General features: G+C 36.3%; 2 protein-coding genes across 4 annotated transcripts; one reads left to right on the forward strand and one right to left on the reverse strand.

The window, feature by feature from the left end:
• Positions 1–1,535: 1,535 nt before the first annotated feature.
• On the reverse strand, positions 1,536–3,458 carry LOC125211437. 3 transcript variants are annotated; one of them, XM_048111228.1, is made up of 2 exons: positions 2,831–3,458; positions 1,536–2,746 (listed from the first exon to the last, which is right to left on the reverse strand). In XM_048111228.1, exons 1-2 carry the CDS (start codon positions 3,255–3,257, stop codon positions 2,229–2,231), a joined length of 945 nt encoding a protein of 314 aa, XP_047967185.1. In that variant the 5' UTR covers positions 3,258–3,458; the 3' UTR covers positions 1,536–2,228. The 3 variants fall into 3 exon arrangements, with proteins under 3 accessions (XP_047967185.1, XP_047967188.1, XP_047967187.1); XM_048111231.1 differs by having other exon boundaries at positions 2,499–2,746; positions 2,857–3,458; XM_048111230.1 differs by having other exon boundaries at positions 2,499–2,746; positions 2,827–3,458.
• Positions 3,459–4,655: 1,197 nt separating this feature from the next.
• LOC125209988 (probable leucine-rich repeat receptor-like protein kinase At1g35710) lies at positions 4,656–9,401 on the forward strand (the record flags this gene model as incomplete). The annotated part of the gene is made up of 3 exons (XM_048109568.1): positions 4,656–4,705; positions 6,506–9,054; positions 9,142–9,401. Coding segments are annotated over exons 1-3 (2,859 nt in total), but the record flags the coding sequence as incomplete, so codon positions are not given.
• Positions 9,402–10,115: the final 714 nt, after the last annotated feature.

The following is a 10,115-nucleotide window of genomic DNA, read 5'->3' on the forward strand; positions in this document are numbered from 1 at the left end:
AATATTTAAAGATATACTTTCTTTACGATTAGATTAGTAGATATCAAGTGAGATAATTGATAAATCAAGCATATTTATGGCTTTTGATACGGTGAGCAACCAGTGTTAGCACTTAGCACTTCTTCTACCTAGCAATTTATTTATTTTTCTTTTATGGTCTCTAATGTTAATTAGTACGGGCTTACTTAGTTCAGCATTGACATGACCCATAAAAAAATGTGGGTTGTTTGATTAAATTGAGATTGGGACCTTTTCTGCAATTCTGTACCCAGACCCATCAGAAATCCAACCTAGTCGAATAAAGACCTAAGCTCAAAATCGGTCCAAATAAGATCTACAATTTCATCTAATTTTAACATAGACTAAAGGCAATTTGTGGTCCTACATATATGATGATTTTATGATTTTGGTCCAAAACATTATCTTTTGAATTATTGCATTCGGTACAAAAGAAAACGGTTCGGATTTAGTCCACTTTTGGATGGCGTCGTCAAATTTTTAACAGTCAATACAATTAAGTGAATTTTGACTGAATTAACAACTTTTAATTTGAATATTTAGGACCACAGATGATAAATCTTCCGTATACATGTAAACAATTGAAACGAACGTGAATGAATTTAATACATTCACAATTCCCTCATGATAAACACGCACACAAGTAATAAGAATTCTTAATTATAAAAGCCAACTCACATATGCACCGGCGAAGCGGCGGTCAATTTGACTTTCATAAACCAACCAATTCAATTCACCCGAAAAAGCGAGATTATGTAAACATAAAAACATTCAAATCATATGTGTGCATAAACGTTCATGACTTAATTCAATCATAAACAATTCAAAAAATTCAATCACATATCCAAATACATTAACTATGTATATATCCATAAGGAAACACCCATCAGAGAAGGACTGCAATTGGAATTCTTCTTATATTATACGCGTAATTAGGGGGGAAAAAAGAATCCTTCCCACAATAATATCCAAATATTCAACTTCTTGAATTCCATGGTACGAATAAAATCATAAAACCATAATTTTCTTTGCCCCAGTTCTCCGAGAATCATCAATAGAGTGACTCTGATACCACTTGTTGGAATAAAGGAAAGTTATTGATGGTATGAATAAAATTTCATGGTACCATCAATAAGATCAAGTTGAATTTTTATTCCAGAAAGAATTCGTACGATGGAATTTTACCCGTACCATCAAAAGAAACAAGAACTAAAGGAAAAAGAATTCGACTTAAAAATTCAAACTCAACTAAAAAATAGAAAAAGTCAGGGTGTTATGGTTAATCAATTATGTAGTTGCATCTAATGTTTCTATTCTAGTTGAGAATTGAAGGATTTGTTGGATTTTGGATGGCCTTATATCAAATCACTGCTCATCACTGTCATTGGAAAGGCATCACGTTGCAGATGAGATACAGACTAATTTTAATTAAGTGCTTAAAATAGAAATATAGGTATAAATTTCATAGACAGATAGTAAGACAAAATAAAAAAGAATTTTATTTAAAACAAGCTCTTTTATGACAATTAATTCATTAATATAACACAACTATTAAACATAGTAAACTTAAGCACCAATATTCGTTGTACGCATGCGCCTTGTGGCTACTATGTTAAATTCCTCGAAAAGTATGTATCTAGGAATCTGAGAGGATGAGTGTGAATTCCATGCACAAGAAAAATGAATCAAATAATCGCATTGTGAACAGGAGAAAGCCGCTTGATCTACCAATCCTAGAATGATTTGGTTGCAATATCCACACTTCTCATTTCTTCCGTACGTAAGCATCCGTGTAAGTGTGAGAGGATGGAAGTGACAAGACATACTAAATTTGCCTCCAAACTTGACTTTGGACAAATAGCCAAGCGAGGGAATGCAGTTTACGTGGAAAGAGTAGTCACATTTAGCACAGCGGTAGAACCAATACTTGCACTCTATACCTTCCTCACACACCTCGCAGATGTTATGATCACTACCAATACTACTAGTACCGGTAGAAATCAAATGCAGAGGATGTTGATCAAATTTATGGAAACGAATCTTTTTTGGTAGTACGGCACACCTTATATGAATATAGAAATCACAGATAGTGCACTTATAGACATCAAAAGCAATGGAGCCGCTGGAGCAACAACTTATGGTGGAGGTCAGTGAACGAGGATGGGAGGTGCGAAAGAGAAGGTGTTGGTTGCGTGAGTTGTGCTTTACAATCATTGGGTAGCTATGCACGCCAGATCAAACGTCAAGGGAAAACCGATAGAACTAGGAAAAAAATGGGAATAGCAAAGTCCATTGCTAGGAAGATAACAGAAAAGACAGTAAAATATTCCACTGAACCATTTGGGTGGGTTCGGACATGGTTGCGGATTATGGTATTGAACTCTAGGGGTAATTGCAAACTTGAGAATGGGGAGAAGGTCTGCACAGACTTTATGGGCAAGGAAATTGCAGCCACCAGTTTGTTGAGCGCATCTGTAAAATTGAGATAAAATAGTAATGGTTTGTGTGCATATATCACACACTAGTTTGCAATCACAATTATAATTATGATGCTCTGCCTCATCACCAACTAGGATCAAAGGATGCTTATGAAAATTCTCAATTGCAAGCTTCATGTCTTCATCGCCAATATCATCTATATGGTTCCTCTGGGAGTATGTACGGATCTCCAAACTTGGAAATGTGTCCAACTCGTCGTCTGGCAGTTGGATCAACTCTAGCCCTGTTTCTGCAATGAATATATACATAGTTAATAGCTATTATTAGTATATGAAGTCGAGTGAATGAGTTATAGTATATGATCATTACATACTTGATTGAATTTTGTCGAGTCCACACCTGACATGAACAAATTTGTAGGTTTGGGGACAGAAATAGATAGCGTTACAGGTAAGAAGCAGGGTGGGTTTTGTTGCAAACCATGCATTGCTCAGATCGAGTAGTGACAGGAATAGAACCATGCATTGAAGAAGAGGCAGAGGATGAGAGGGGAGCGTGATAGCGGTAGGCAGTATGGTGCAGTCTTGATGAATCCAGCACCAGAAGAAGAAACCTTGATGCATCTCCCCACAGCAATCACACAGTGACATAATCTGTCTAAAATGAGCCACGAGCGGGTGATGTGGATGGTTCTTGTGTTTGGTTTTGATCTCAACACCAAACATTGCAGCTGCAGACAGAGGATGCATTTCAAAGTCGCAATCCTCACATTTGTAGGTGAAATGGGACTTCCTTGCCATTCAAAAAAAAAATAGAGAGAGGTGGTGTTAAAACATTCACAACAACTTCGAGTAAAAGAGGTCAACTCAAAAATGCAGGTTACCGAGGAAAAGAGAGAGAGTCGTGTGATGCCGGCATGTTACTCTGCAAGGCGGAATGTTACTCTGAATATTTTCCCTCTTCAGTGATGCATGCAATTGAATGTGTATGTATTTATGCAATTGAATGCGAGTGAGGAGAAGATGTGTTATGACATGCCAACAACTTCCAATATATGAATGTTTTAGATGGAATAATGATGCGTGCTACTTTCACAAAAATCAGATACAGTATATATATATACTCCTACTTGACTTAGTTAGTCTGCCAAGAATATCAATGAAATATCACTATATCCACTTTACTAATTATATTCATTAATTTGGTTTGGCGGTGGAATACTCTCTCATCTATTGTCAAAAATATTCTTTTGATAAAATATGCCAAGAGTAAAGTAGTAGTACTACTAAAACTTGTAGTAATTCTTTTGACGCACCAAAGTTTGCACCTTTATTCTAAAGAGAGAGAAAAACAGGGACGGAGCTATTATAAAAAAATTTAAAAATAATGATCAAAATAGCACTAATGAATTTTGTTGAGGTGAGACATTTGCCCCTTATAGGATGCATGTACATCCGTCCTTGGAGAAAAACATTCGATAATATTATTTGGCATCGTCGACCAAATAAAGAATTATATAATCCTGAAAGTTGCTAATTAGTCCATTTGCTTTCTTCTTAGATTCAGAACTCCCCTCTATTCCTAAAAATACACTAATTTTATCATTTTTGAGTTTGTGAATATTAAACTAAATTTAAGTAAGAAAACATTTTTCTCTCTTGGTGGTCTCGTTCTTCATTAATAATATTTCAATCACTTTTCTTTTTCTCTTATACTTAAATTTAGCACCTTACAACTAAACCGTCATCCACAAATAATTTTGTGGATAGAGAGGGTACAAGAAAGCTAACAACTCAATAAGTTAGACTTTTCACAATTTAGAAATAAATTAATTTTGACCATCAAATTCGTATCTTTTCTAAATATATTCAAATATTACATGTAATTCCAAATGAATATTTGACATACTTGGATTTGCTTGGTTTTAGAGAGTAATCTTGTATGGTTTTGATCACATTTCATCTATTATTGGATATTATTATGATTACTTCTCTATTATTTTGGTATTTGACCATTTTGTTAAGAATGTGTAGAAAAAGGTACAAAATATGTGGATGTGCAACAGCCTTGGTTTGAGACAATATTAACTGGAGATTTTGAAGTCCAATCAGCCCCTAATGCATATCAATCTCTTCTTCTTCGAAAAAGCTTCGCGTGGGTATCTCGCACGCCTCAATCGGAGTTCGGTAGAAGAAGTTATGGCAATTATAAGAACACTGCGCGTTCCAGAAAATTTCACGCGGCCGGGGTAAGTGTTCTGCGCGGAAACAGTCAGAAAGTGGTCCAAAATTACCACCCGGCCGGGTGAATTTTACTCTTTATAATTCCACCCGGCTGGGTACGCTATTTTGGCGTATTTTTATGCCAAAAACGCGATTTTTTATGGGGGATTAAAAGGAAGAACACCTAGGGTTCACACATTCTACACTCCACCGCCTATCACACACTCTACACTTCCCCAATAACACTTTGAAGAGAGATTTGAAGATTGATGACTACAAATCGAGAAATTGGAGTCTCTAATCCATAGAATCGTTCCACAGGAGTATTTATTTGCTTTCTTTGATGTATTTGATTGAACTCATTGTTTTGGTTTTCATGAAAAACATGAGTAGCTAAATTTATTGTGGAGTTTTGGTGAAGACTACAATGGATGTTTGTGATTAATTCAAGGACTTCTTTTGATTGCTTAGCTCTTGTGATTCCTTTGTTCATTCTTGTGCCTTTTCAATTCAATTGCTTAGCTACCAATTGAGTTTGTTTACCTTTATAGTTGTAATCGAGAGATACCTATCTAGGTTTGATAAAAGAGTGAGTATCAGTTTGATAATCTACACTCGGGAGAGGGGAACCTTAGTGAGGGCTTGGGTCTTTTGCTCTATGGAGTTAATCTAAACATGTAGAAGGAGACTTCGATATTAAGGGTTAATCAACGGGGTGAGTACACTCGCGAGGGGGCTGAACCTAGAAAAATGGGTAATCGAAGTTGTTGAATCAATCACAATACAATTCCATTGTAGTTGGATCCAAAACTATATTCTCCTCTTTGTGGTATCTTTTCACTTGTGTTTATTTCCTCTTGTTACTTTTAATTTCTTTTTCATTGTTTTATGCTTATAGTAGTGTTAGAACAAAATCATTTCTCTTTGGATTGTCTAGATAGTAGTCGAAATTTGTTCGTGGTACTTAAGTTGATACAATCTTGTCTCTGTGGAATACGATAATCTTGCTTGCTATTTGCTACACTAGCCCCGTACACTTGCGGATATTATTTGTGTTAAAATAAGTTGAGTCAATATTCTCATCTCAATATTCAAAATTGGCTTTCGAAACAGAAAAGCGTGTTGAGAAGAAGAAAATTGTGAAATAACTTGTAGACTTCTAAGTAAAAGGCAATGAAAATAAATTGACACCCATTTACTTCCAAGACTCAAATTTCAATTACTAATGCATATAAAGTTTGTAAAACATATTTAATTGATACGGAACTTTTCGGCACGGAGTTTAAGAAATGAATGTTGAGTGTATTAAATAAATAGATAAAAAAGGTAAGAAAAAGAAAAATATAGAGAGAAAAAAGTAAAAAGTGAATAAAGTAAAGAGAATAAAGTAAGAAAGAGAAAAAAATTATTATATATGGAAATGACTCAACTACGAAGGAACGGAGGGAGTAGTATAGTAACAATCCACCAGAAAGCTTATTCAAGCTAACACGTCTCAATTTGTCTCATAACTATTTCTATTCTAAACCTCCTATTTCATTGGCAAATCTCATTGCTAAACCTCACCAAATTGAGGATGCTTGACGTTTCTCACAACATCATTTCTGGTGTCATTCCACCTGAGATAGGAAGCTATCAGAACTAACTTATCTTGACTCAAGGGCGAGTTGCCTCTTTCACTTCCAAGCCTCACTAAATTACAGCTTCTTGACATTCCTTCTAATAACTTTTCCGGTGCCATTCCACCTGAGATAGGAGTATTAGATGTTTCTACAAAACCAACAGTCAGGTTCAAGTCACATCATAAGGAATTAAGGATAAATCAGTATTGGATGGCCTTATATCAACTCCACTGCTCATCACTGCCACTGGGAAGGCATTACCTGTGACGATCATGGCCGCGTTGCAGAGTTAAGTCTGCAGTCTCAAGTTGGATGCACTGATGAACCTGGGTGGTGTCACGATGTTGGCTATCTTGATCCACTAGTTTTCACATCTCTGACTAGCATTCATCTCAGTTCGTGTGGTCTCTATGGAGATATCCCACCACACATAGGTTACCTCTCCAACCTAACTTATCTCAATTTCTCCAATAATCAACTCAATTCCCAACTGCCTCTTTCATTGTCAAATTTGAGTGAATTACTTGTGCTCGACATTTCTTTTAACTATGGCATTTATGGTCGCATTCCACCTGACATAGGAAGTTTATCCAAGCTTACTCATCTCAATTTCTCTCGTAATCGACTCAATTCCCAACTGCCTCTTTCATTAGCAAATCTGAGTGAGTTACTTGTGCTTGACATTTCTTATAACTATGGCATTTATGGTGTCATTCCACCTGAAATAGGTAGCTTATCCAAAATTAATCATCTCGATTTGTCTGGTAATAGACTCCATGGTGAGCTGCCTGTAAATTTGAGTGAGTTACATGTGCTCAGCATTTCTTGGAATAAGTTTACCGGTGTCATTCCACCTAAGATAGGAAGCTTACCAGAACTAACTCATCTCGATTTGTCTCACAATTACCTTGAGGGTGAGTTGCCTCTTTCACTGTCGAATCTAACTAAATTGATAGTCATTGACATTTCTTGGAATAACTTTTCTGGGGTCATTATGCCTGAGATAGGAAGCTTATCAGAACTAACTCATCTCGATTTATCTAGCAATCGACTCGAGGGTGAGTTGCCTCTTTCACTATCAAATCTAACTAAATTGCAAGACATTGACATTTCTTCAAATAACTTTTCTGGTGGCATAATTCCTAAGATAGGAAGCTTATCAGAACTAACTCTTCTCGATTTATCAAGCAATCGACTCGAGGGTGAGTTGCTTCTTTCACTGTCGAATCTAACTAAATTGATAGGCATTGACATTTCTTGGAATAACTTTTCTGGGGTCATTCCACCTGAGATAGGAACCTTATCAGAAATAACTCATCTCGATTTGTCTCACAATCGACTCAAGGGTGAGTTGCCTCTTTCACTTCCAAATCTCACTAAATTGACAGAACTCGACATTTCTTCTAATGACATTTCTGGTGCCATTCCACCTGAGATAGGATGCTTAGTGACACTAAGTCATCTCAATATGTCTCAAAATCAACTCTACAGTGAGTTGCCTATTTCAGTGGCAAATCTCACTAAATTAGAGGTGCTTGAAATTTTTCAAAATTTGATTCACGGTGCCATTCCCTCCGGAATAGGGAACCTCAAGAAGTTGGTTGTTCTTGATTTGAGCAACAACAGCATCAGTGGCTCTCTTCCCTCAACTATCGCCCATTTAACAAGTTTACAATTTTTGAAATTGGATGTCAATAGGCTGGAAGGTGTTTTTGTAGGGGGGATTGAAAAGCTGCCTTCAATCATGATGATAAATCTAAGTAGGAACTCAATCAAAGAACAGATACCTTTTGACTTTGGATATGTTGCTCCTACGAGTTTACAGAATATTGATCTTTCTTGGAACAAACTTTCGGGTGGAGTCCCTGAGTCTGTTATATATTTGAGAGGAATCAATTTGTCCTACAATCATTTGGAGGGCCAGATTCCGCATGATGTCTGGCTTACCTTTCAAGCAGAGTCATTCCTCGGCAATCCCAAGTTACTTATCCCAGATGGAAGTTTGGAGAGAGCAAAACATGGAAACAGGTCACACATAGTTTATGCTGTGGTGATAGTATTTGGGTGTGTGTTTCTGCTTTCAATTCTCTTTGGAGTCTTTTTCTTAAGAAAGAAAGCAGCAGCAGCAGCAGCATCATCAACCTCACCTGTTCTCAAACATGGAGACATATTCAATATATGGAACTTTGATGGCAACATCGCCTATCAAGACATCATCCAAGCAACACAAGACTTTGACTTGAGATACTGCATTGGAACTGGAGCTTACGGAAGCGTCTACAGAGCACAACTTCCCACTGGAAGAGTTGTTGCTGTTAAAAAGCTTCACAGATTTGAAGGAGAGAACCCTATTTTTGACTCCTCTTTTAGGAATGAAGCCGAGGTTCTCTCTCAGATTCGCCATCGCCATATTGTCAAGCTTTTTGGTTTTTGTCTGCACCAACGGAGCGTGTTTCTCATCTATGACTACATGGATAGAGGAAGCCTCTTTAGTGTGTTGAAAGACGACGACGAAGCTGTGGAGCTGAACTGGAAGAAGAGGGTAAATGTGGTGAAAGGCATTGCCAATGCGTTGTCTTACATGCATCACGATTGCAGCCCGCCTATTTTACACAGGGACATTTCAAGCAGCAACATACTCTTGGATTCAAAGTTTGAAGGTTGTTTATCTGATTTTGGTACAGCTAGATTGTTGGATCCAGATTCTTCCAATCAGACTCTGTTAGTCGGGACTCGAGGCTATATTGCACCAGGTTTAAATATTGCTTACCATACCACATCTTCAATTAACACATTAACTATATCCATGACTTTGATGGTGATATGTTTGTTGGTTGCAGAGTTGGCCTTCACAATGGTGGTTACAGAAAAATGTGACGTATATAGCTTCGGAGTTGTGGCACTGGAAATCATGTTTGGAGATCATCCAGGGGATTTCATTTCATCCATGATGATGATGAAGAGATCCACACAGTTTGCTCAAAACATGATGGTGCAACAACTCTTGGACAAGCGGCTACCATCTCCAGATGAAGATGTAAGAGTGTCCAGGGAAATGGTTGGAGCGGTGAAAACAGCACTCAAATGCATAAGTACTATTATTTTATTACTATATTTTCAACTCATTTGAAAAATAAAAGTGAAATATAAATATAATTTGAAAAATATTTTATAAAAGAGATGTCATGTATGTATATTAGTACTATTATAATTTTCATTAGATTTATTAGCGTGTAAAAAAATTAATAATTTTTAACACAAGAAAATAAAAATTAAAAAATAAAATATTAATATAATCTTAAAATATTATTATTTTATAAAATTGATGTCTTGTATATAAGTACTATTATATTATGAGATGAATATACATATATAAATTGTAACGTCAACTCATTTTTCATATAAGTATAATTTCTATATTAAATATTATTCAACTTTCCATAAAATGATTAAATTGATGTATCCAAATTTACCAATAAGTTTCCTAATTTATGTTAAAGTGATATGGCATATGGACCCTTTTTATTCCAATTGTCAAAGAGTTAATGGTGAGGCACACCAAATCATTGTGCCACCATGGTGTGGAAGGACCATTGAATTTTTACTCCCTACATGCACTAACTCATTTCACTCGCATTTTATTATAAAACCATTGTATAAAAGTAGGTCTCACATTCCTCTTAGACAAGAGGCTACCATCTCCATCTCCAGGCGAAGATGTAAGAGTGTCGAGGGAATTGGCTGGAGTGATGAAAACAGCACTGAAATGCATAAGCGTTGATCCAAAGTTGAGGCCTACAATGAAGAATTCTCT

The sequence above is a fragment of the Salvia hispanica genome, chromosome 3, assembly GCF_023119035.1.
Source record: "Salvia hispanica cultivar TCC Black 2014 chromosome 3, UniMelb_Shisp_WGS_1.0, whole genome shotgun sequence".
Taxonomy (NCBI): domain Eukaryota; kingdom Viridiplantae; phylum Streptophyta; class Magnoliopsida; order Lamiales; family Lamiaceae; genus Salvia; species Salvia hispanica.

Excerpts from the sequence above, each read along its gene's own strand:
- LOC125211437 (XM_048111228.1), bottom strand. The coding sequence starts at position 3,257 with ATGGCAAGGAAGTCCCATTTCACCTACAAATGTGAGGATTGCGACTTT. Across the intron at positions 2,747-2,830 it reads ACTCGACAAAATTCAATCAA|AAACAGGGCTAGAGTTGATC; the intron begins GTATGTAATGAT and ends TATTCATTGCAG.